This window comes from Cygnus olor, chromosome 5, assembly GCF_009769625.2.
Source record: "Cygnus olor isolate bCygOlo1 chromosome 5, bCygOlo1.pri.v2, whole genome shotgun sequence".
Classification (NCBI taxonomy): domain Eukaryota; kingdom Metazoa; phylum Chordata; class Aves; order Anseriformes; family Anatidae; genus Cygnus; species Cygnus olor.
The window spans coordinates 12713500-12740413 of record NC_049173.1 but is presented as its reverse complement, the minus strand read 5'-3'; the positions used below and the strand labels follow the sequence as shown (position 1 = coordinate 12740413).

Here is a 26914-nt window from a genome sequence, read left to right as displayed (position 1 = left end):
TTCAAACGCAAGCTCCAGGCCTGATTTGTGCTGGCTGTTTAGTGCCGTCTTCCCACTTGGCTGGCATAGGACAGTGGGACAGAAGTCCATGTGGGAGCTAAAGCCGAAGGACATCGATGTCCAATGCAACACTGCAGCCCCAGGACCAGGAGGAAGAGACCTTCTGGTAGGAAGAACACAGCCAAGCATCAGTAATGGTGAAGATTATTATGGTCTGCTGCATAAATCTCACACAACAGCCGATGTGTTCCTTAATTACAAACCCATTTAGTGGCATACCTGACGATGGCAAGTACTTTCCTAAAGTGCTGCCTTGCAGATGGTCACAACTGTTTTGTGAATCTCTATTTAAGCTTGAAGACTCTTGAGGAACTGGCACAGTTCGTGTTTTGCCTCAGAGCTGTGCATTGTGCCTAAGGTCAGCAAAAACTGCTGCCACTCGAGCTGTGTGCAGCCTGGATACGGCGTGCCCCTACGGCTGTACGTGAGCTTTTCTTACCCTCTTCCATCTCCGCAGGCCTCCTGTGATTAAGACAACGAACTGAAGGTGGCACAGGGCTGCTTAATGGGAGCAGAGCCCCGAGGTGCACGGGGACAAGCAGGGGGGCTTGGCTGAAAGAAGCAGTGACACCTCATCCCCTCCCCAGGTGCTCACCCAGCTCTGCACCCTGTCACATCCCAGGGACAGGGAACAGCAGCAAAGAGAGCCCCGGGGCTCTGCCTGGTTCCCGCTGATGACCCACACTGCTTCCAAGCACAGGTCAGGATTAGTGAAGATTTTTAAGTGAAGAGAATAAAACCATACCCAGCTCCCACATTCTCCTAACCCAGTCCCATTTGCTCTGTGGTTACCAAAAACAAGTGGCCATGGAGAGGACAAGACCAAAGCCTTCTCTGGCAGCAGCCACACTCCTGGAAGCTCAGCTCGCCCTGCACACCCGCAGGTACCAGCACTTCCAGCAGCTCCCAGTCCCTGCAGAGAGCAGGGACGCTGTGGCAAAGCAAGGTGGGACCATGACTGAAATGCTGATGGGAGGCAGGGTCAGAAGCAGTTGACAATTTTGGTTACTTCCCCCAGGTTTATACCAGACCCTCTGTGTCAAGGTAGGCTGGTAATGTGCAGCTCACAAAGGTGACTGCATCACAGAGCAGCTAAGGGAACCAGAGAAAGGTCACTCCCCATGGAGGAGAAGTACAAAAGTCAGATTGAGGAGCACAGCATAATCTTTATTATGGTTTTTATATTAGCTTGCTAAATTGGCTAAGAGAGTTGAGCAACAGCTTGCTAAGGACATGGGAAGCTGAATACATGATAACGACGTGCCAGCAGCACTGAAGTAAATTAATAAAAAAGCGAAGCTCCCTGACATGAGCGCTGCCACAAAGAAGTTAATGGAGGCTCCCACACCAAGGCCTCTTTTCTGGGGAAAAGGCACACTTCAGTGAAGTGGCAGAAGAAATCTGTCCTTCCTCTTCTCTTCCAGAAGCCCAACCCAGGGACCAAACCAGGATCTGTGAACGAACTGGTGCTCAGCCCCTGCGTCACAAAGGATCCTGCACTGCTGAGCAAGCCTGGCTATTGACCTGACTGCCAAAATCAGAGGAATGAGGAAACTGGAGGAAAAGGAAATGTAGGCGGAGGAACCCAAATTGCTGCAGGCTACCTCAGCTGCCTGTTGTGCCAGGCTCACAAAAGGCCAGAAGACTGCACCAGAATGACTCACTGGATCCAGTGCTGCAGGAGGGAGGAACAAAACTGAGTTTATTGAGGAAATCGGGCTTCCCAGGCCTAACAGTGTACTCTGAGGGATCTACATGACAGTAAAATAATCCTTTCCTTTGTAATGTACATGGGTTTCCAGAAGAAAAAAAGTCAAAACCATTAGAGGGATTAAGCTGTCAGGTTATAACAGGACCTTTATAGATCTGGTCTCCTTTAACCACTTAGTAAGGACAGAATTTAGTAGTCAGCTTTCCAGAGTGCAGGGAAGAACAGGTATCATGTGCTTCCCATTGTCAAGTCTCCACAATTCAGCTCTGCCACATAACTACATTGGATATTAGATCCTAAGAATAGAAATGGGTTGAGTAAAGGTTTAAACAAAGTTCTGGAATAAAGGTCAAACAGCAGCTACTAAAATAATGATCCAAATGTACAAAAATACATACCTATTCCATTTCATATACAAAATCTCTACCACCAGCCATTGTCAGGCATCAGACACTGGATTAGACAGAAGTGTGAGCTAAAGGCACCCTTGTGTTCTCTTCTAGAGTATCATTTGCTACTGCATGCCAGTCATCCCTGCTTCCACGGTCCTATGCATGCAAAGCATCTACATCACATCTGGCATGAAGAGAAACCAGCCCTCAGCTACACACATGCGCGCACACACACACACCCCAAATATTCTCCATTGCAGCCCAGGCAAAAGCTTTGACTGGGACACACTTGTCCCAGGAAGTTAACTTTAAGTCTAGACCAAGATTCATGTAAGTGCAGCTTGCTCTAGTGTAGTTTCTCAAGGTTACATACACAAATATCCTTTATTTAAAAGTATTAGCAAAATAGTATCTAAAATAGTGCATCCAACTGCTGCATTTTGACACTTATCCTCTTGGTCTAAGGAGCACGTAGCAACGTTATGCCAGCACAGAGGAGCATCCTTCTCTTCCTGCAGAACACTCACACCACTCAAACAAACAAACCAAATACCAGCGTAGCTCCTAGCTGGAGCTAGTCCATTAATTTTCTTTTGCCAGCTTGCATTTTCTCTTAACCCTTGAATACGGACTGATACTGTCATCAAAAACAAAGTCCCACAGGACTCGAATCCAGGACTGGTGATAGGGAAGGTTGTCATAATATTCTGCTGCAATCTTCTTCACCTGGAAGAACAAGAGAGAGAAAAAGATGTTTAGCTGCACGGTGTCAGGTGTATTTCAGTTTTCCTTTCCAGATCTGATAGCACAGCTGTAACCTGAAGTTACTTGTTACTGCTTGTGAGTTCCTGAAGTTCAGCCAAACAAGATACACTTAAATCCAGTTAGATACTTCGATTTTGGATGCAAGTTCTGCCTCGCAGTGCTAGGATTTGAAAGATGAGGGACCTCTGCCTTCAGTCAGAACCAAATTTCGCTCACTTGGGAGGTGGAGAGCTCTCCGCAGCGAGATGACTAATCCACCCTACAAATTGCCAGCAATCCAACACGCTGTATTTAAGCAAGGCCTGCCACTTGCAATACTTGTCTGCTGAGGATTCTGGTGAGGAGAGAAATAGCAATTGAGAAAATGCCAATGACAGCCTGGGCTATGCTTGCCTTTTTTTTTTTTTTTTCCATTTCTTTTTCTCCCCTCCATTCTGCTACCCCCATGCAAACCTGCGAGGGCTTCCTCCTCCAGGCAGAGGAGATCCTGGGGGTGGTCCCTTCTTTTCAGCCCAGTGTTAAAAATGCTGCAGGACTCCTCAGTAGAGCCTGAATTTCACAAAGTTTCATCCCTGTTACAAATCCACAAGCCTTAAAACTGTTGCCACCACAGAAGCATTGCGTGTTTTTGTGGGTGGTAGTGCAGAAGGAGCAAGGCCAGAACCAGAGGACAAAGAGGTTTCAGACCTGGCAGGTTTGGGGAATGATAAGAATTCCTGGGTAGCAGTGTGAGCTATTGCACATTTCACAACAAAAACAAAAACAAAAACAAAAACAAAAACAAAAACACCACCAATTTGGGCATTGTTTTATTAAAACTCCACTTTCTAGACAAACAAAGCTCTATGCTAGAGCAGTTTGTCTGGCTGGACAGCACGACTTCTCTCTTTAAAAACACTGCAGAATTTCAGAGCCAGCTACAGTGAGCCCAGCAAAGACTTCCAGGGAAATTGTAAATTTAGAGCTACACATAAATGGCCATCTGGGAGGAGGGACTCGTCAGCATCCACAGTGTAATGGTGTAGTCTTAACACAGCACTTTGTGAAAAGGTAAGAGTCACAGCCAGAGCAAAATTATCACAGAATCACAGAATTGTAGGGGTTGGAAAGGACCTCAAGAGATCATCAGGTCCAACCCCCCTGCCAAAGCAGGTTCCCTAGAGCAGGTTGCCCAGGTAGGTGTCCAGACAGGCCTTGAATATCTCCAGAGAAGGAGACTCCACAACCTCCCTGGGCAGCCTGTCCCAGTGCTCTGTCACCCTCACCGTGAAGAAGTTTTTTCGCATGTTGGTGCGGAACTTCCTGTGCGCCATTTTGTGGCCATTGCCCCTTGTCCTATCCCCACAAACCACTGAAAAGAGGTTGGCCAAATCCCTCTGTCTCCCCCACTTCAGGTATTTGGAAAAATTGATAAGATCCCCTCTCAGTCTCCTCTTCTCAAGGCCGAACAGACCCAGGTCTCTCAGCCTTTCCTCATAGGGGAGATGCTCCAGGCCCCGTATCATCTTTGTGGCCCTCTGCTGGACTCTTTCCAGGAGATCCCTGTCTTTTTTGTACCGGGGAGCCCAGAACTGGACACAGTACTCCAGGTGAGGCCAGGAGTAAATTACAAGCCAGCACTGCTCACTGCTGGTTATGTGGTTAGCTCAGCTCCCTAGCAGACACTTCCCTGTGAGGCAGATTGGGTAACACACGTTTTGTTACGATCTTTTACTTCTGTACTTCAGCCCTTGTGCACTCCTTGTGCCAATGGCGTGGCAGTGTTGTGTTGGAGGAGGGAGATTTAATTCAGGTCTCATTATGCTCTGCCTGCCACCAAATACCTATGACTGCCCGATAATTTCCTACATCCTGCTTTGAAGTGTTGACCTGTACTTCAGAGGTGATTCATTTCGGTGTGATGCAGACAATACCAACATTTCCCCTTAGACACATTTGTTAATAGCTGGAAGAAGGGTGATTTCCAGGCACTGGGTAAGAGCTCTGCAGATGCAGATTTAATTCCCTGCTCTCCTCCTGTAACCACGGTAAGAAATGATTTAATCTGGGGTTTGCATCCTTCCCTTTCCCAGCTGGGTAACTGAAACAGCCAGCGGATGAGAGGAAGGACTGTTCATGCTGTAAGCTCCTTGGTGAATAAAGGTCACCAGTGAGGCCCTATGCAGACACAAAGGATGTACCAGGTCCCCATCCCCAGAAGCTTCCTATAGTACACAGCTACCCTGGCTGAGCACTTGAGGAGATCCTGTAGTTTTCCTATTTTCCAAAGGAATGCAGCTGTTATCCATGTGAGAACCACGTGAAATTATTCCCATTTGTGATAAACAAGAAATGTCATCCCCAATTGCCACAAAATAGTTTTGCCACCAGGAAGCTTTCCACTGGGAAGAGTGAATTTTGTGACCATGCACACCCTATTCTGGAAGCAAGCAGACCACTCATGGCTGGCAAGCTGCCTGCCAGCATCAAGGGATGGAGTAGTTGCTTGCTCACCAAGCATATCAGTTTAGCACCTCCCGGCAGGGTATGGTGCCATCTCTTTTAAGTTCAGTCTAGAAACCATAGGAGATGGCTCGGGGCTTGCACTGGATTGGGTTACCCATCTGCAGGGCAGCAGCTCAGTAGCTCTTTGCTCCTGTCCCCGTTTAGCTTCGTGCTCAGCAGCACTTCGTGCAGGAAGGCAGGCAGAGCTTGCACCTTTGGTAAGGTCTCTGTGCTCCAGGCAGGAAAACTGCATGACATGTACAGAAATCAGGGAGAAAAGATAAACCATAATACCATGATAAAATGTTTCTGACAAAGGAATGGTGAACAGGAAAAATTTAATGAATATAGTTAGAGAGGACACGTGAAGGATTTTTTTATGGAAAAGGCAAGGAAGTGTGTTTGGTGCTTGTTTCCATTATGCTAGCATATGGGAGAAAAAAAAAAAAAAAGTGTTTTCTCTTCTACAATGCATGTACACAAAAAAAAAGGTTCCCAGCAAAAATAGCTTATCCACTACCATTTGTTTCAGCATCTCCATGTGCAAAACAAAATGATCTCTTTACCTTCCACAGAGTAGTTGACAGGAAGCGCATTTTTTTTTTTTAAACGCAGGTCCCTTTTTAAATACAACATTAAACTACTTTTATTAAGCATACTGTAGGCTAGAAAAGGCATCCCCCATGTTGCATTCTGGGTGCAGCACAAAACCTGTGGATGGCAGTTTTTCCAGGTAGCAATTTTTGCAACCAGTCTTACCATCACCTCAAAAAGGATGGTATTGTGACAAAGTATTTCTACATCCTGCCTCTGCCTTCCCCATTCCAAGCTCTCCTTGTTGCACTGGAAAGGGCCCGTCTGCTTCAATTTCTTCCTCCCTTCTTATAGATCACAACTAGATCACAACTAGAAGTGAATGGAACCTACCATGGAAGGACAACCCAAAATCGAAATCCACAATTAGCTAACACTTGGCACCTGGTATATTGGTGCTTTCCTTCAAGTAGATCAAGGAGGTAAGTAATGAATCTTTTGGGTGGAAACTTTGCTTCTGGTTTTGTGTTTGTAGAGCACAGCAACAAGGCCCCCATCCCACTCCACAGTACCAGATAGACACGGAAGTTAAATACAACCTAGTATTTCACCACAAGTGTTACAGACCTTTTGTCCTGGGGCAATACAGGAGTTAGAGATCCTTATGACGAGATAAGAAAGTTGTTTAGAGTGCTAGAAACCAGAGTACAGGAGTTCCCTCCATACTCCTTGACTGAAGAGGAAGAAGAACTCAAGCTAGCCCTCCTGGCCATCACAGGGTTAATGAAACCTGCAGTGCAGAAGGAGTACGTCTACCATGTTTTCCAGTCTTGTCTGTCTAATAAATCTGGCTTCATACCATGTCTTCCACTTTTCCCACAAGCTTAATGAATAACTTGTTTGCCTCTGGTAACACGGCAGTTTTTGCTGTTTGTAGGACGAGTACTGAGTTCCTTCTTGTTCTCCTGTCTCCCCTCACTGTAAGTCTATTCAATCCTTCAGATAATGAAGAATGAATCTTCTTACTCACTTCGTGAAGAATGCAATTTTATTGTTCTAAGGCTTCACTCAAAGGCTAATCTGGTCATAAGTCTATAAGTATTTTTTTAGAGAGGTCTTTCGTTGCAATGGGAAGTTTCATGATCTCTTGTATAATCTCTCATTATACTAGCGGGACAAGTTCTTACTGCACACTAATGTCACTCACTGTTAATCTCTAGAAGCTTATGGCACAGCCTATTATATTTCAAGTTTTTCGCAGTCCCAGGGTAAAGGTCTTTCTAGTGGCAAACATATTACTCAGAACATACTGGGTAAGACACCTGTAATAAAGGACAAAATTTACTTCTCTGATAAGCAAGCAGAAGATCCTGTTACTTTTCAAGCTTAAGATCGAGTTATTTTCTGATCCTATTTCTCCCCTGCTCTCATTCATGCAAGAACAGAGACTTTCTTCCACTTTATGTTTGCCAACATTTGAAGAAATGGGAGGTCATCCAAATCAAGCAACTCAATTATTAAAAGTTTGAGTGCTTGAAGACTACATGGAAAAAAATAGATCTTTGCTGAGTGAAAAATCTGCTGAGAGTTTAAGCATGGGGAGATTTCTACCCCTACATGTTATGAAGTTCATGCATTAAAACAATCCAGAGAGTCTGTCCCCGCTCCTTCAACCAAGGAGGCAAAGGTTTTTCTCCTCAATTTGCAGGAAAGAACAGACAACGTTTTAACGGTCAAACTATTTTCTACAACAGCTGTTTTGACAAAGGAGTTCCCCTTCATATTAGATTTTCACTTGCAAATGTTCACTTGTCAAAGACTCAAGTTTTCCGTATTGTTCTATCGGGCAACGACGACTGACAAGCCTGGTATCTCCTCCACCAGCAGGGCAAGTCTCAGTTGCCCTAGAGCTAGAAACACATGAAAACAAGTCCATGAAATTCAACTAATAACTCTATCCTCTTTACACGGGAGTGCAGACACTTCCAGCTGCTACACTGCCTCGAGAAATTACGCTAAGCTATTTGTGATGTGGGTGGGGAAGAGCTTTTCAGGTCTCGTTCAGGTCTGGAGCAACAGTCCCAGCAAGTTCAATTAGTCACTCACCTCCCTTGTGTAAGATACAGAGCTTAACCTCCTTCTCTTCTTGTATTTACATTTCAGTAATCTAAGTATCTAAGCCTATCTAACAAGTTTGAACATTTGTAACTAAAACTAAGCTCATGCATTTCCCAGCTGAGCTATCAGGTGTATCAGCAATAGGAGTGCCTGATGGGAGAACCTGACATGTGAACGCTGTCTGCCCTGAACCACACCGGGAATAGTCAGCTTCTTCAGTACAGGCCTCCAGCAGTCAAAGGGAGATGTTAAAACAGAACTGCAGGCTGTATAGCTTCTTGTTTTGAACCTTCTGTCAGTGCTTCTGTGTGGAAAAACATTAACCCAAAAAGTGGAGTTCCCAAAATCAATTTGCCCAGATACACCACCATAAAAGTCGTGTTCTGCACTAGCGTGGGGATCACAGCTCCAGAGCCTCAGCCTCCTCAGCTCTGCCTCCTCCTCAGGAGGATGTTGCTGCTGTAGCTCCCAAACAGCAGAAGATGTTTCCTCCCTGCTATGCCAGAGGATCTGTGTGTAGGAGTAATACTCAAAGTCACGTACCTTTGGCACTGCGAGCACAACTGCCGAGGAACCCTCGCATTAAAATCCAGAAGAACAGCTACATTCCTGGTGGTAGACTCAAAACCATTCCTAGACACCTGGGCTTTGCAAATTTGATTCCCACAACTGATAAAATGTAAACAACAGGGGGCTCGACTTTAGAAGGAGCAAAGCCACGGCGCTTTCCCTCTGACGGACCAGGCACCCTCAGTTTCTGTGGGTGGGGCAGCAGAGCTAAAACAAGTCATGTAGAGTGGGGATTTATTTCCTAGTGCTATTTGTGTCAAGCTGGAACATGCCCCAGTACTTATGTCATCTCAAAAATAGACTTTTGTTTGATGTTAATCAAGCAATAGAGTTAATACATAGATTGATCATTAGACAATTTTCAAGTAGTGATTGCCTCCTGACTCACTTCACATGGGCCTTTACTCTTATAAAGGCTCTTAAAAGAGAGTCAAAACTGGGTAGCTGAGCAAAAGCAGTAGAGAAATTTAGACTATCGCTTGAGGATCTTATAATGCAAAAATATTACTCAAGCCCTCTGAGGCTCAGAAGTTCATGTTTCCTTCAAATAACCTACATATTCTAGCACTTTGGCAGCTATTTCTCTCAATGCCCTGGTTAAAAAGAAAGAATTAGAAACAAATTCAGAGATCTTTCTCCTTTTATCCTTTTTCTAAAAAAAAAAAAAAAAGAATGATCTATGATTTAGAGTGACTGCTTTGAGACAGTTTCGCAGCTTTTATAAAAATCCAGGTCACTGCGCTTGTGCTTTACTTACCATTGGCAACTTGCACCCAGGAATGCTGGGGAAGTCGTGGTGCTCCATGTGGTAGCCTACGTTAAAGGTGAGCCAGTTCAGAGGTCCATAATAAGAGTAGGTCTCGTATCCTTTTAAAAACATGTAGTGTTCTGCTATGAAGTGCCCAGAAATGGGATGTAAACCCATGCAAAGTATTGTACCTGCTATTAAGTAAATAATAGGTTTGAGTCCCCAAAGGTAGTAAATGATAAGATCAACAGAAAACTGCACAATGGCATTAAAAATTTCCATCCGTGTGATTGCTTTGGGGTTCACGTACAGCGGTCTCAGACTGTAGAAGAAAGGCTGGAGGAAGAGCCAAAGCAGTTTCCGAAGCGGCGTACAGAAGAACCAGCCTTCAAAGTCCGTGGGAATGTCCACATCCAGGCTGTCCCCACCAAGGTACCGGTGATGGTCTATGTGGTATTTCTTGAAGGAGGCAGAGTAAGGGATACCTATTGGCAGGTTGGCAAAGACCGCAAACCATCGGTTCCACTTGGCCTGCTTGTTCCCAAAGGCGACATTGTGTGAGATATCGTGGATGGCTAGGGTCAGCGAATGGTTGATGCAACCCCCAAAAGCATAAGCCCAAAAGAAAATCCATTTCCAAGATAAGTCTTTCACCAGATAGCACGCTAGAAACTGCGTGAAAACCATTCCAGATACAATCCACTTCAAGTGTGGATCAGGTCCCATCAAAGTCTTGATCTCTGGATATTTTGCTAAAGAGAAAAATGCAGAGAAAATCTCATTAACTCACAGTTAGGTAAACAATCAACACTGGTGCTTTTTACTTTTATCACCTTAAATTTGAGGCCCTAGATTTATAAAATAGAAATTCCAGAGCAAAGTAACCACTACAGCAAAAACTTTATTAATGTATGGGCTCCATCCCCACTTCCAGCTTCATGTCCAATACGTGTGTGCATATATATTGGATGACCCTGGTGGTCAACAAGTGGCACCACGCACCCTCACGAGGATGATTATTAGGATGCTAATAACCATCAAATGTAAGCTCAAAAAGCATCTTTTTCAAGTTTTTCCACTTTGCTTTCTTTTTGCCCAATCCAGTTACTATTTTCAGCAGAAGAGAGATACAGGTGCCTCCTTTGTAATCCTTTCCACACCTTGGTTTCAGACATACTAGCAGGGCAAGAGGGCTGTGCAACAGGCTCTCCTGGTTTTACTCTGTGGTTACATGACAACTGTAGCATTAAGAAAAGTTTCATAAGTGAGTGTTCGCCAGTGCTTACAACGTGCACAAGTCTTTGCACATGCTAACATCACTAGAAAGTCAGTAATATTATCAGGAATTTTTAAGATACAAATATTTTTTTTCCTATGTTCCCATTCATTAGCCTGTTCCCAAGTCACATATCAGAAAGAGGCATAAAAAAAAATCACATAAATAATCCCACATGCAGCCTCACAAATACTGCAATAAAGGATTAGAGGGACACAGATTAGACTTGCCAGGTCTGACTCTTGTCAGTACAGGACCAGCTTACCAATCTTTGGTGGCTGTCCAATTGATCTTTTACATATATATATATATATGTGTGTGTGTGTGTGTATAAAGAATTCCAGCTTATCTTCTAGGTGCTGTTCTTTCCTTCACATCTCTTCTTTACAAACCCCCCACTTCTCACTCCTAGTGCTACCTTGCACTGGAATTTTTCCAGTTTTATGGCCTTTGCCCACTTACTAACCTCACTGTTTTTACTCATACTCTGCATTTATCAATAATTGCAGCTCTCATAGATAAGACTGTTGGACAAGTCACTCATTCTGGAGCCTGAGGTTACACAATGCATCCCTACAAATTCGATAGGCACATTTTATTAATAGAAAATCAAATGTCATCTGCCTATCACTGTGATACCAACGCCATAAAATGAGGTAACGACGATTTGCATCTGTGCAGCTGTATGTACTATAAACAAACACCGGAGACAATACACACAACTTCATGTGACCTTGAAAGCAGTGCCAGGCACTGAGCGAGGGATGCAAATGAGGGTTTTTTTTATAGGAGTGAACCTTGAGAAGTCTGTGGCAGAAGTTAAGGAAGCAGGTTGATGCAGTCATGCTCTGCAACTATTCCAACAACTTTGGAGCCTGGTGGTCAACTGCAGCCAGGCTCGACAGATGTTAAGAAACAAAGATTAAGTGTTATGGATGATGATGAGAGAAGGGATATCCTTGGCTCTTCCCCTTGTGCAGACAAGGGGACAAAAATCATCATTAGAAATATTCAGGCAGGTGGGAAAGCACTAGTAAAACCTCGCATCATTCTCAAGTCAGCCTAGCTTTTTGACAAAAATCTCTTAAAAAATCCAGATTTTTGTTCTCACTGTTTTGTTTTTGTCCTTGTTTTTGCAGTTTTAGAAATTATACTTTTTCACACTAGAAATGGTAACATTGTAGAAATTGCTCCCTCATACCTAGACAGGTACTAAAGGTTTTACACAAAGTACCAGGATATCTGCTTTCAAGAATAACTTGATGTAATAACCTGGTCAGGAAGTCCATTACAGAAATATTTGTATATAGCTTCATGTCCGCCTTAGGGATATCTGTCCAAAAGTGAGAAATTCCTTTATTAAATCAAGCAACCTCAATCCTTCAGTCATGCAGTTGGCAGAGAGAAGTTACTGCAGCCACCACACACCCGCTGTTGCACAGATACAAAATGGCCAAATCTGTTCTGCCTGGCCAAAGTCAGGTCACTTCAATCAAAAAAAAAAAAAAAAAAAAAAAAAAAAAAAAACACCAAAAAAACCCCTAAGTGGACAGGAAAATGACTAAGCAGTGCTTTTATGTTGTAGTTTGAGAACAGCGAAAGTTTTGACCTATTTATTGTTGTTGCAGCTTACCTAGAAGGGAGTTCAGAGCAGTAACCAGCAGCAGCACTGTGTGCAAGCAGCGATGCGGGCAGCTTGCGTTCATCACAGGTGACAGCTATGAAGTAACTTGCTAGGGTTTAATATTAAATTGAACGTGATAAATTCCTATCCAACAGTAAATTTTTGTATAATAGTTAAGCCAAAACACTGTGTGCACTTATCATTAATACTGATAACTGCTTCCTCTTTCCAGGAGGCTGCTGACAGGTGCAGCTGCAAAGCTCCTGAAGGCTCAAAGCCCCACCGGTGGAGTGGCTGCAAATGCAGAACGTTGAATGCTGACCCTTCCAAAACTTACATTCCTTCTGGCGTCTGCTACAGTTTCACACTAAGATGTATATGAACTTGCATCATGCTGCTCTTTCCCAAATCTCTTCTCTCTTTGTCTTTCTAAGCACTATTCCGTTATTAACATGACCAGTTTCTATAAGGCCAGAGTCCATTGCTTCCCAACAAGCACTGGGTCAGGGCTAGCATATGAAGATGGTCATAAAATATAATTTATAGTGAGCTCTTCGTTATCAACAGTCGTGTCATGGATGGGGAACAGGGACATGAGAAAAACAAACAAATATTTTGCCATTCTAAGTAGAGAGAAGAAGGAAAGAAGAAACACAAAGTTAGGTGACCATAACCAGGATTTGCCCTTTAGAGTACAATCAGGACAGTTCCAGCTACTCTGTCTCCGCAGCACATGCTCCAGCCTCCAGCTTGCTGGGATTTGTTAGCTCAGCCCAGCAGACAGCTTATCCCCATGCACTGCTTCCAGTTGTCCAGAGAGAGCCAACATACTGCCACTGGCAGAGCAGGCATACTGGTGTGGATGTACAGCAGTGCAGAAACATGACTTTTCTGTCTCCAAGGTCAGCACACGGTGAAAAAGCAGTGCAAGCACTTTAGCACAGTATGCAGCTGTAGTTAATAATTCTGCCCAACCCAACCAGCTCCACAGTCTCCATGCCATAAACTCAGAGCAACTGAAAACTCCACCGGGACGATGAAATACAGCACTTCCCACTTGTTCAACAGTGTGGATAAAAGAACAGTAGTCAAGAGAGAACAAATGCTGAGAGTTTATTTTCAAAAGCATTCATGATTCTGAAACAACTCGTTTACCGAATTAACAATTGCAGAGATCACTCTACTGTTGTGTGTAAGCATCAGTTACCTTTCTAGAGGCGTGCCTCATTCTGAAACACCACTGACAAAGAGCATTAAGTTAAAAAAATGTAGTCAGAGGACCTTTCTGGGAGTCCAGGAGCACTCGGCGTAGTTCTACAGCAATCCCCAGTTAGGGCTGGAGTAACTGTTCCTAGAGAAGCAGTCACCAGTTCCTGGTGTTTCTCCTCCTCAGGAGACAGTGAATACCTGATCTAGCAAGAGATGTCCCTGCCGATGCCGTGGGGTGGACTAGAAGATCTTTAGAGGTCTCTTCCAACCCAAACCATTATATGATTCTACAAATATCTTGTTCTGAACCCTCACTCATTCTCTGGTCCCACTGATAATGCTTTGTTTTAAGATAACTCTGGAGAGACCCAGTTAGATCTCAGTGAGGACAACAGACACAAATTCTCATTGCTTTGACACCACGTACTTAGCACTTGCACATTTTGGTAGACACAAGATTTGGACATGGACAGAAGATGGAGCAGTTCAGAAACACAGAAGTGGTGGAGTTATAAAGGAGCAGCAGTGCTCACATCCATGAGAGGTAGGAGTAACAAGAGAAGGAATTTAATTTCTTCATCTTCCTTTACTTTGACCACAAATGCGGCATACAGTTATAGCCACAGTGGGCATACTATTCAGTATAATGTTTTCAGAAGGCATGTTAAAAAGGAGGAAAAGAAAAAAGTCTGTGATGCTGCTGTCCTGGACTATGTTCTATTAGATATGAGTCCATGCCAGATCAAATAAGAGATACCAGGCACAGGATGTTAGCTCTACCACACTATGTCTTACGTTGGAGCTGGTATTTGTACCAAAAACAAACAAGCAAATAGGTCAGTTTGCTGACATGATAGTGTTTTGCTTTTTAGCAGCTCAGCCTGTGAACACGCTCACAAACAGCACGGCCCATTTGAGTTGCATTTAATTCAAACCATACGTGAGCCAGGACACAGGTAGGACACACCCGGAGGACAGCATGCATGACAAAAGCTTTGCTTTCCTTCGTCTCCTGCCCCCTCCAGCGTGCAAACTAATAAGGAGCCTTTTTGACCCAACTAATTACTCAGACGTTTTACATATCCACTATGCACGGACTTCTACTTGCCCCTCAGGAGCACCTGAGCCGCTTTGTGCTGTCAGGCCCAAAGGAGCTGGGTCACCCAGAAGTGCCCACCAGAGGCAAAGCGCTGCAGTGGTGCCACGGTACTGGTAACAGAGGTGGATGGTGTCAGCACACCACTATTCCAGCAGCTATGACCCATTTGTTTATGCTTGGTTATTAGCTGACTGGGAGTAAGGGGACATAGGAGTGTAAGAAAGAGTGCTCCCAACAACCTCAAACAAAAACATGCGGCATGGAGCACGCTGAAGCCTTCAGTTGCACTTAATACGTTGTCAGCAGAAGACCACGAACACCTAGGACATTGTCTTTCTGCTCGTGCGATTTATTTTGGAGGTGATCCCCGAAGGGAATTTGCATGAGCACGGAGACGGCAGCTATTCTGAATGCGCTGATCAGAGAACAGGCACATCAGTGGCAGCAGCGAGCCCACGTACTGCAGTATAAAGGGGAAACAGACTCAGTTTCTTTGCCAGAAGCATATGTAATTCAGAGCTTTGATTTATGCTACTGAGATATGCATCTTGCACATTTTAGTAGGTGCAATTTATCAGACTTTTCATAAATGTGAAGTTTAAGTAGGCAGAGGAGTCATCTGTAAGAAATACTAAACTAATCTGTAAATAAATGAGCAAAACTACTGTCTGGAAACTATTATACTCAGAAATTGGCTAAATGTGAAAATCAAATGGATTCTGGCCTTTGCTTTGTGTCCTCTCCTTCCCTCCCAGTTTAACATCTCAGCCTTTCTACAGGATAAAGCACCTATGCCATCTACACTATAAAATAACTTGCCAAAGAACCAACTATATAATCATGCTTGGATGTTAGATCATTTGCAGCTACTCCCAGCCTATCATGAGCAACACTGATTCAGCCCTCATCTTCAGCAGCAAACAGATGCTTCTCTAAGGAACCCGAGAGACAAGACACCTTCTGACCAACCTACAGTAATTCTGTAGTTAGATCCAACACACAGCACATATAAGATCTCATTCTTCCCATGCCACAACATATTGCTCATTGCTTGCATTTGGAGAACTGATTGCAGATGAAATGACCATTCATTGTGTGCTTATGGTGTTACCAGCATCTGAGCAATAAGTCTGTTCCTTTTCTCTCAAGACAGAAAAAAACACCAACACTTCCCATTGTGTAAGATCACAGTACTACACGTTTTAATCCAACAGACCCTTACTGGCACTAATGTTGAAATATTAATTCTTCTAGAAGTACATATCCCCTCTACATTACACCTGGTCTCTCCCTCCAATAGCAGATGAAAACCCTTCTTCCACTGGGTTAGTTTTCAGCCAGGTCTTTCCCTTACGCAGCTCTCCACAACGTTACACAAGTTCTCCCACGTGCCTGGTGACAGGACGAGGGGGAATGGGCTAAAGTTGCACCAGGGAAGGTTTAGGTTGGATATTAGGAAGAACTTCTTTACTGAAAGGGTTGTTAGGCATTGGAATGGGCTGCCCAGGGAAGTGGTTGAGTCACCATCCCTGGAGGTCTTTAAAAGACGTTTAGATGTAGAGCTTAGTGATATGGTTTAGTGGAGGACTTGTTAGTGTTAGGTCAGAGGTTGGACTAGGTGATCTTGGAGGTCTCTTCCAACCTAGATGATTCTGCGATTCTGTGAATCGTACCCCTAGTAGGCTCATCTGTTGCAACAGAGCCCTGCTATAAGCCAGCTTCCAGCCAGCCCTGTCGGCACACAGCCCTCCCGCCCAGAGGATAACCATCTGCCCCAAAGATCACTCCTGGGTCAAATATGCCAGGGCTGCTACCTGGGAATCTGCAACCACCGCAGCCAGAAAGCTTGAACCGACAGTTCTTGAAAAGATTTCTCTAACTCAGAGGCATTTTTGTCACTCAGGCGTATCATCACCACCACCAAAAGTCATAGAGGCACCAGGGCTGCTAACAATTAAACCGGGACACGAAACTCAGTTACTCCATAGAAGCAGGTTGGGAAAGCAGCATAAGGAAATAGCGCGTCTGTGGAAAGAAGCTGCCTAATGTGTTTGTCAGGCTCCCTGTATTTTCTTCCCTTATAGATAATTTTCAATTTGCATTTAAATCCAAGTAGCCATGCCTGAGAGAGATCAACATCTCCAAAAGCTACAGCCTAAACAGAAAACAATCCAGTTTCAGTACTTAACTACTAAATCATTAACCTACAGGGAAGGAAATACTTCCTTTATCGGCACAGAATGCTTCTGTCCCTAAAGCAATGCTATACACAAAAATGTAAAATACAGGGATATTTATGGATAAATGTTCATATGTATACGAGATTCACGAATCGTACTCTGCTCAACAGACACTAGATACTTTGCTAAGTACACTTTAAACACCAGGGTTTACTGACGCTCAGGCATTGAGCAATACAGTGACAGTGATTACACCGATATCACATGGGATATCATGACAGTTTCAATAACTTTTGGTGATGTTTTGGCATTCATGACACTAGTTTCATGACCCTTTCTGCCCAGCTAGTCCATATCTCCACTTCCCCACCACTCTTCCTGCTCCCTCGCTGGGGGGAAGGAGACAGACCTAGATTCCAGCTGCTCTTTCTGAGCCCAAAACAAGTGTGGGGCTAAGCCTCTGCAAGCATTAGGCTGATAGGTCCCAAAAAAAGTTTGTCAAGGCAAGGGTAAGGCAGCCCAAGCACTCCAGCACTGCCTTTCACCACAGGCTGCAGACTCCACTCCAAGCAAGATGTGGAAAGCAGGAGGTTAGCAAGGGGGGAGCCCCACTACACACACTCCTAGCCAGAGCTCACCAAAACATAGTTCCCATCACCAAAAGCATCAGTGGCACGACACCAAGGGGCAGCATTTTTATATAATGATATCATTTGTCTCTCTATCATTATTACAGAGTAAAATAATAGCTATTTTCCTGGATACAATTCAAACCTGTACCAGGATATTCCACCACCGTAACTACATGGGAAATGTTTTTCTAGCTTAGACCGATCCTGGATTAATCTACGAAAGCATGGAGGAGCTGAGAAACGGCACCTGGTTATCGCAGCCCCTGCCCAGCCCTCAGCCACAAGCCCCAGCCCCTTCCTTTATAAGGGATCTTTAAAAAACTTCATGCTGCTGATTGGAGGGAAGGAAAAACAAGTCAAAGTCTTCTTTATTGATAAAATGCTGAAGGGAAAAATTCAGGAAATACACAACAATATTCTGCAGCAATTCTGAATTATTGGTTCTTCTTGGAAAACAGCTTCAGGAAACCCCAAGCCCCCCATCATATTTATATGTACAGTTAAATGCTGCCTGCACAAAAGGAAAAAACAAGGTAGCTATACCTCCTTACTGGTATACCTCCTTACTGCCAGGACAAAGCAAGCAGCAGGGCTTTCTGCTGCTCTCTGGCAAGCTCACCCACATCCCCATTTGTGCTACTGCCACCAAAAAGATCTCGCATTGAGGAGGGATCCCAGCCAGCCTCCGCTGCCTTGACAAGCGGAGCAGTTCAGCTCCCCTAGCTGAAGGAGGAAACCGTGAGGAAAGAAATTCAAGGAGCATATTGTATGGGAGAAGCGATGAAACGCCGCAGATGTTCCCCCCATGCTCTTCCACCTGCTGCATTAAAGCCGGGGAGCGGCTCGCCGTGCCCCCTCCGGAGGGGGAACAACCCCGGCGCCCCCCTACAACCCCGGTACCCCAACCCGGGACCACCCCCCCGACGTACCCAGGATCTCCTTCCTGCGCTGCGTGTGGGGCTGCTCGGTGTAGACCCACTCGAAGTCCCCCCGAGCCACCCGGTTGCCCATGGCTCCGCCGCGCTGCGCCCCGCTCCCCGCCGCCCTATATAGCCCGGCCGCCGGGCTGTGGGGCGGCGCCGGCCGCGGCCGCCCCGTCGGGGCGGAGGCAGGGCGAGGGGCGGCCGGGCTGTGGGGTGCCCCGGGGAGGGCTCCGCCCGGCGGCCGGGGGCACGAAGGGGGCCGGGGGAGGTGTGTGTGGGCGGACGGGGGGGTTTGGGGGCGGTCGGGGTGGTTTTGGGGGAGGTCGGGTCCCCGTCGTGCCGCTGCCGGCGTCGGGGGGCTCGAGGGCGCGCCGCTGCTGTCGCCCCCCGGGGTGGCCGCGGAGGGAAGGGAGGCAGCGGCACTGCGGGCTTGTCGCCCTGGGGCTTGGGAAGGGTTTTTGGTAAGCGAGGGTAGTCAAAATCCCATAAATCCGCAGCCCAAAGTGGGGTGTGCTTTAGGGCAAAGTGCGATCGTGGGGGCTGCTCCCAGGCTGGGAAGCTCAGCAGGGCGAGCAGGTGACCAGCGCCCGGCACGCAGTCTCCTGGGGCCCTGCTGACCCTGGGCGAGCTGTCCCCGCAGCAGCCAGCCCTGGGCTGGGTCGTGCTTCGCTCCTGGGAGTCTGCGGCCCAGTTCCTGCGTCTGGTCCAGGGAATCGCGGCGCTCCTCGGCAAGGAAGTCAGGCGAAGGATTTGCTAAGCCCAAAACTCCTCTCTAGCCTCTCTGATTCACAGGGAGAGGTGACGTTTCTCCATGCACAACCCCAAATTAAAGTGCTGCTCTTGTTCCCGCTGTGCTCTTGTGCAAGCCCATACCTGACCCACTGTCCATCCTCGGTGTTTGCTGTCCCTAGCATCGCTCCTTCCACTGACCACATCCCACTCGGACCAGCTCCACGCTCAGAAGACAATCTTATTTCCCAATGTTCTTGTTCATTTTTTAATCTCTCTAACTCCCTCCTTACTCTCTTATCCTTAGAAATGCCTAGCACAGTTGGAAGTTGCAAGTGGCAGAAAAAAGCAGATGTGAAACAAACATTTTTCAGGAAAATTTCTCCCTGTTGACATTGTCAATACAATGATCTCTTCCTTTAGTCATATTTAACTATTTAAGACTGCTTGGTAGTACAGTTGTGTGAAATGATATGGGTTAAAACCCACAAAAATAAAAACAAAAACAAAACACTGCCACCTGACTGCTAGAAAGCTTTAGGATTTTCTTTAACTGTTTTTTCCCCTTAAGCAGTCTAAATTTAAACTCTTGAACAAAGCAGGTTGAGTGGAAGGAGCATGGTATAAAGGTAAGCAGCTCTGCCCAGAGCAGAAGTTTAACCAATTCACTTTTGCAGGTCACTTCTCTGAAGGACAACTCTGTTCTCCACCATCGCTCCAACGTGAGGCCAGTGGTCATCCACAAGGTTGCAAGGTCCAGCCCAGTTAGGACTGTTAATCTGAGTAAGGTTATTACATGTTTCTGTAAATAAAGAATTGTTCGGAGAGCAGATGCATCAGTATCTCAGCCTAAACCTTTAATTGGCTCTAATCCTTTGTCTTGTTGACAGTATCGGTGGAGAGGCCAAAGACGACATGACAGCGATGACACTCGTCTGTCACTTCCTGCTCAGTAGTTCTTAGGGTGACTATAAAAGCAAATTAGTGGGGCAGCCCATGTGGTTGACAAGAAAACAAACATGACTTCATCCCAAAAAGTTTATTCAATAGGCTGGTGCACAGGGCAAGTTACACGTTGAAAGCGAGCATCCCTTTGCAGGCAACCGCACTGCCTTCATGTAGCTTATTGCTATGGGCTCTGCCCTACCACATGAGAGGAACAAAAAGCTCCTCTGTCTCCAGTGAGCTGGCACCTCTCTTTGAGGATAGAATTTCACCCTTTATATTTCTATAATAAACTGAACAAATTATACTAATTTAAGAGTAATTGTGGATGCCAGACAAACGAGAAACACCAGCTTTAGACTGTCTAAAGCTGAATTGTTCAGAATTGGCAGGAGTATTATCCAGTTCTGACCATTTGGCACCTTTTGTTTTACAGCACCCTAGTGAAGTGCAAACAGGGTTAGAACCATTCACAGAGGAAAAGGAGGATGGATTTTAACCTCACCTGAGAATAGAGTAATAGCCTTTGTAAAGAATATCATAATGACTGTGTCTGAGTTCTACAAACCCATGTACTCAGTGCACTTTATGGCAATTCAAACATGCTTCATATGGTCAGGTTCTCCCGGCTGTAGCCTTCTTTTCACCGGCAATTTCCTATACTTGTTCAGGACTTCTAAGTACGAAGAAATCTATCTGAGAGAAATTTTTAACATGGAAGCATGTTAATTGTGCTCCTCAGTAGGAGGAGCACAATTGCTGGCTTTATACAGGGTACCATCACGTGCCTCATTTACATAGTTTTAAGTACAGGTCATACTCACCTCCAGCATCACTGCTAGCAGTTTTCAGGGTAAAAAGACAAAAATCCTTTGCTCCACTGAGGACATGAACTGAAAGATGCAGCTCTGAAACAAGACATACTGGTCCTCTCGTCCACACAGTCAGACAGACTCACAGCTCCCCACCCAAAAGTGCCTTTCCACCAGCTGGTTTCCCAGCACACACATATTTCTGCCACACAACCCAGCTACTTCCTCCCTCCATGTATTAAAAGAACAGGTGACACAGTAAATACAGCAGGAACACCTGCACATGTTTCCCACTGGCTATTGACAGCTTGAAGAGCAGGCTTCATGTCTGAGGTATCTTAATTCCACGTCACTGTACAGGCTTTAACTCCTCTTTTTCTGGTTTCTAGACACTAACCTTTTTTTTTTTTTTTTTTTTTTTTTTTTTTTTGGTTGATGCTCTGGAAGCAAAATAAGGTTGTTTGGCAATTTTATCCTAAATAAGGTGTTTTCTGAATAAAGAGCTCCATGTCCCATAGAAGACTTTCAATAATAATAATAAAAAAAGTTTAGTTTCTCCTCTGTATGTATAAATTGGACCTTTCCAAATAGTTATTTTGACTACCTGAAGAAAACATAGCTATGTATTCGCTTGCTTAAAAGACAATTTTGTATTGGGCATCACACTAACCCAGTGACAAGGTCTGAGAGCTGATGTACTTTATTGAACAAGGTCAGATTTTTACAGACTGCATAGTTTGTAGCTGAATCATGTCACTGACATAGACACACACTGAAGTTAGCTCAGGGAAAACAATCTGCCAATAAACCCAACTTTTTGCTTGTCCCCTCTTCCCTGTGCTGACCCATTCTGGCTTTCTCTTGCCATGGGGTGAACTCTGTGCCGGAGCTGTGAGGTGGAAGGACAAAGGCTGGTGCGACTGAATCGCTGGGGAAGGGAGAAAGACGTTGTCTTCTCACCAGTGCTTAGCTGCCAGATATGTTCGGTGGTGTTACATGTAACCCACTCCCTACGCAGTATGGTGCTTTCATGTCGGCTGGCAAAGCAGCTGTATCTGCCCAGCACATCACAGAATTAATTTGGAACTGACCCTAAGGGTCATCAAGGGGGCCCTGCCGGCCGCCCTGTCGGCGGTGCAGGCCCGGCTGCCGCCGCCTCACGTCCAGGGGGCTGCGGCCGAGCCCGCTCCCCGCCGCCTCCTCCCGGGGGCTCCCGGCGGGGTCCGAGGGCACCAGCGGGACCGAGAGCCGGGTTCTGCCCGCCCCGGGCCGCCCGCGGCACCTCACGGCCGGGTCGGGCGGCCCCGAGCCCCGCGCTCCCCCTGGCGGCGCCTCCGAGCGCTAGAGTTTGTTAGGTAGAAACGAGAGCGGGGCTGGAAGTCCTCCTCGCTCCTTCAGAAACGTGGGTTTGGGGAATTATATCATGGTTCGAGGTGGTCACCAGCCAGGAGCGGGGCGAATGCAGGCCCGCTGTGACTAGAGACACCGCCACCGCGTACAGCGTGTGTTGGGAAAGAGGGCCTTTGCAGGATCCAAATGAAAACAATTTCCTCCGCGACATTAGTATTTTCCCCCGTGTTACATTTGCACTCTTCTGCCTCTTAGATTCTTTAAAGAATGCAGACTTTCTGGAAAGCGATTTGCTGCGCACGGTGTTTTACGTTGTGCAGAAGATTTGCAATTGCTTTCTACGGCGAGAGATGTATCTACTCTTGCGCACCATAAGTACGAAACCCATGGAGAGCTGAAGCAACCCTCCCTGCAGCCTTAGGATTTCAGCACCAGTTTTAATAGCGCCCCAGTACAAACAGTGAAACGAAGCACACTGAGCAGACTTTGCTTCCACAGCAAAAATGTTACCTGCATGAAGTAGCAACATCTGCAATAGCTTCCCAAACGGGAGAACCCCTTTTGACAAATAGTGTCGGGTTTATGAGAAAGCGTAGGTCCCGTGAGGTTTACCAAGGTAAACTGTGATTTCTCTCCTCCCCCTTTAAGCATTGATGGATCTCTTCCACAAAACTCTACACTACTGTACATCATCGGTATGGCAGCGCTTCCAAGGCACAAGTGACCCTAACAGACCTGCTGTCTCAAAGACACTCAGGTTTCAACCGATACACTTAGAGCCTGGTTTATTTCAGTGCTGCCAAGCACACTTCTGACAATAGGAGTGACACTTTAGAGGAGTACTTTGTCCAGCCCCTTGAAGGCGGAGGCTGGGCTTTGAGAAAAGGAAAAAAGGCCACTTGAAGGTGGATAGTCGTGTGAGATGGATAGTTGTGCGTATGTGTGTGCACGTGTGTGCGTGTAGGAAGTATTCCCTCTGCAGGGAACAGGTGGAGAACACCTTCGATAACAAACTGTTTAATTGCACAGATTATCACAGAATCACATCACGCAGTCTCCGTTTTTGCTTTGGAAAAACACTTTTACTCAGTATTTATATTGTAGCAACATATAAAGACCCTTCCACAATGGACTGGGATTTGACTGTAAAACACAAAGTAAAATGACAATCTCTCCTCCAAACAGTTCGAGTTACAAATCCTTCTAAAATAAATGCCCAAAAAAAAAAAAAAAAAAAAAAAAAAAAAAGTACTGATCAGCTTTGCTTATGCCGAAGGAGTTTTTATATTCATATTTTAGCAAGCTGCCAGAGTCACAATATATATTGCCTTGTACAAACTCAGCTAAGTTTGTTTAAGAAAAAATAGCTGCCCTCAGGCTTCCATTGAGACTGCAGCAATTTATTTGTTTTATTTATCTTTAATGAATTAGCTTTATTCATTTCAATCTGGGATTATTTTTCTTTTACAACATAATATTAACTGTAGGTCTATTTCTTTCTTAGTGTTCCAGGGATCTATCAATATCTGGTGCCTTTAAAAGAAGCTGAGAGGTCATCAGCATCAGGTCTGGAGTGTGTAAACCAAGCAAATACGTACACACAATAGGGCTGGGAGGTGCTGCTCCTTGTAAGACAATAGGCACGAGCAGGAGCTGCAGATTTGCTCCCTGGTCCTATGGTGTAGGTTAGGACATACATTCACTTACACTACCTGTGCTGGTAAGTGTGAAATCACATCATGCTGGCTCATCTAATATGCATTATTTGCCAGTGGTTTCCCATTCTTGTGTTATCTATGATTTGCAAGACACTGTCCATCCAGGTGTCCACAAACATTATATGTTGATAGGTCTAATAGGACTGCTTTGTAAAGACTGGTGATTTTGGAAGGGTAGTTTGATACCCTCAGCTGTGAAAACAACAGGGAACAGAGGAGAAAGCATTCATATTAGATAGTCAGCTTTACAGCTCAGTAATATTTATTTGTATTTTATGTCCACAATTCAAGGGTTAAACATTTCTGGAGCAAGGATTAAGCCCACTGATTCATGTATCCTTTCATACAGTAAGAATAACTTACGTGATCTTGTCCTTACAACAGCACCCGCTTTGAGCTTGTCCTTAAAACACCTGCTTAATGAAACTGGGGTGATTACTGACCCTAACTTAGAAATTATTGTGTAATGGTAGCAGTGCAAATGCTGCCTCCTTCCCTCTGCAAGATAACAAAGGAGAGAAAATCCTCCCCTTACTTTGCTCAGTCTCAAAGACACAGATGACAAATGGAGGGACAGAGCTATAAATCTAAACAAATTAATTGGCGTAGCTTTGCTAGCTGGTTGGTTTGTTTTTAAAGGGGGATCTGAAGTAGGATGTGGTACAGAAAAGAAAACAGTAATTATTAAAAGCAGAGAAAAAGAAACAGAGGAAAGAGGTGTGCACAGAGTTCATGACTTCTCCCTCGTCATGGTGAGCAAGCAGAACCTTATGGTCATAGTGAACCCTGAAATGCATTTTGTAGGAGTCCATATAATACAAGTTGGGCTCAGGGATTTTCCTCATGTTTAATTAGCCATCTGAGAGAGAGGACAAAGACATTTGCAGCAGAAGCTAGTGGGCTGTAAGGGCGATAGCTGCATTAGATGAGATGGAGATGATGAGGCTAAATCATGCAGGACTATGAAGGTAAAGTAAAAACCACATTTCCTGCAGAGCTCCCGATAATCAGAAGAAGGACTCCAGGAAAAGAGTGACACAGATAATTAGCATTTTTCTTTGTGGATTACTTTAATGGTATTGTAAATCCTAGTTTAGATTTCTTCCTGAGTTGTTTTTTTCCCTAAGACCTCTCCTCTTTTTATTGATTAACAAGACATTTTAGATAAAGATAACACGGAAAACCCAATACAGTGAATCAGCAGAACTAATTCATTAGTCTTAGAGAAGTCTTTAAAAAGTGTTAACAAGAGCTAATTGCTTAACACTATATTTCAACTATTGATTTTCTTTTCCTCTAGTAAGTGGTTTTATAATCTGGTCTTCTTTACACAAGAGCAAAAATATCTTAAAAGCTATACGTGTCATATATTTAACCAGATATGTAAGTGTTATCAGTTTATCAGTCAGTGTTGATTTACAATGGGAGGGCTAATCTTTTCTTTCAAACACTATACAAAATAGCTGGTGTGAGAATGAGAAAGGAGGGGAAAAAAAAAAAAAAAAGGTTATCAGAAGTCTCCAAATCAGTGAATGTGAAAGGCTGGGTGGAAGAAAATGGGAAAAGGTTGCGTTGACCCCACTAGGGCCAAGAGAGAAGGCTGTAGGTGATGGCTGTGAAAAGCTCATTTGTTTCACAAGTTTCACACGTCAAAATTCTTCCCTTTTTGCTCTGTTGTAAGCTGAAGGGATGGGGACAGAGGAAAATAGGACTAGAAGAAAATACCTGACTCGGAAAAGCAGTATTGATCTTTTTGTTCATTCTTTTTTACTTTGTGAAAAAAATAAGTTATTTTCAGTGACCTTCCCTTTCTTAAAATGTAACAGAGTCATGTATTTACCAAGTGATTCTTAAGAAAGCATTTACCTAGTATTGGTTTGATGCAGCCGAGATAAGCGTCAGAACAGTTAGTTCTGTAGTATGAAATGCCACTCCATGAGAGTCAGTTTTCTATATAAACACCATGCAACAGAATACTGCACGCAATGGATTAGTATAACTATGATTTCTGTGAACTACTAGTTCACCACTAGAAAGCAAAAAACACATGAGAGGAGAAAGCACAATATTGATTGGGTGGCTAATGCAGTTGAGTGCTGACCATCATCTGCTGATGCTATATTGAGCATCTCTGAGAGATGGATCGCAAGAGTTCTTCCAAGCCAGGGTGCTGCAATGCCTCAGGCATAGTGTGTCTTCTTGTACTATGAACAGCACCACTGATTTCCCTGCAGCTAGTCTGCATGTAACAAAAACTTTAAGGTCTAATCCGGACACTGAGCACCCCAGGAGTTTCAGAAGATTGTTCTTGCTTGCACCATAACATTACAAATCAAAAACAAGAATGCGGAGGCACCACACTCATTGCTGCCCGATGAAAGGACATAAGGCTACACGCACAAACTGAAATACAAGAAATCTTCTTAAACATAACGAAATAATCTCATTCCCGTGAGGGTGGTCAAACAGAAAGAGGTTGTGGGTCTCCATCCCTGGAGGTATTCAAAGCCCGACTGGACACAGTCTGCTCTAGGTGACTCCACTTCCGAGCAGGGGTTTGGACAATCTCCAGAGCTCCTTTGCAGCCTCAGCTCTTTTGTGATTACGTGAAACTGAAAAGATCAACCGTCTTGTTTAAAGATCAAGCTTAGTATTCATTGTGATAAACACTGACAGGGACCCAGCACACACAATCTTCTGTAATGCTAGATGCCAAGTGTATGCAGACACTAAAAGCAGAGGGGGGTTCAGAAGAGAAAGGTATCTCTTACAGAGCAGAAATCAGAGACCTCATATGTATCTCCTCGTCTTCCTTTTGCTCCTCCCTTCCTTTCTTTTTTAATGCACTGTATATTGCTAGTAGCTCAAGTATTTGTGGATGGCACTATTTTTATAGGACTGTGTACCAAAATTAGAGGTCAAATCTCACTATCACCTAGCTTTCTTTCTTATCTAGATGATGACTACAGAGAGCTACTATACACTTTTGTGCTGGATTTGCAACTGTCTCCTCTTTGACACGAAAGACATTTTCT

At 44.8% G+C, this 26914-nt stretch overlaps 1 protein-coding gene across 1 annotated transcript; it reads right to left on the bottom strand.

The window, feature by feature from the left end:
- Nucleotides 1–1736: 1736 nt before the first annotated feature.
- Nucleotides 1737–18439, bottom strand: DEGS2 (delta 4-desaturase, sphingolipid 2). The gene is made up of 3 exons (XM_040557564.1): nt 18332–18439; nt 9392–10134; nt 1737–2889 (listed from the first exon to the last, which is right to left on the bottom strand). Exons 1-3 carry the CDS (start codon nt 18411–18413, stop codon nt 2746–2748), a joined length of 969 nt encoding a protein of 322 aa, XP_040413498.1. The 5' UTR covers nt 18414–18439; the 3' UTR covers nt 1737–2745.
- Nucleotides 18440–26914: the final 8475 nt, after the last annotated feature.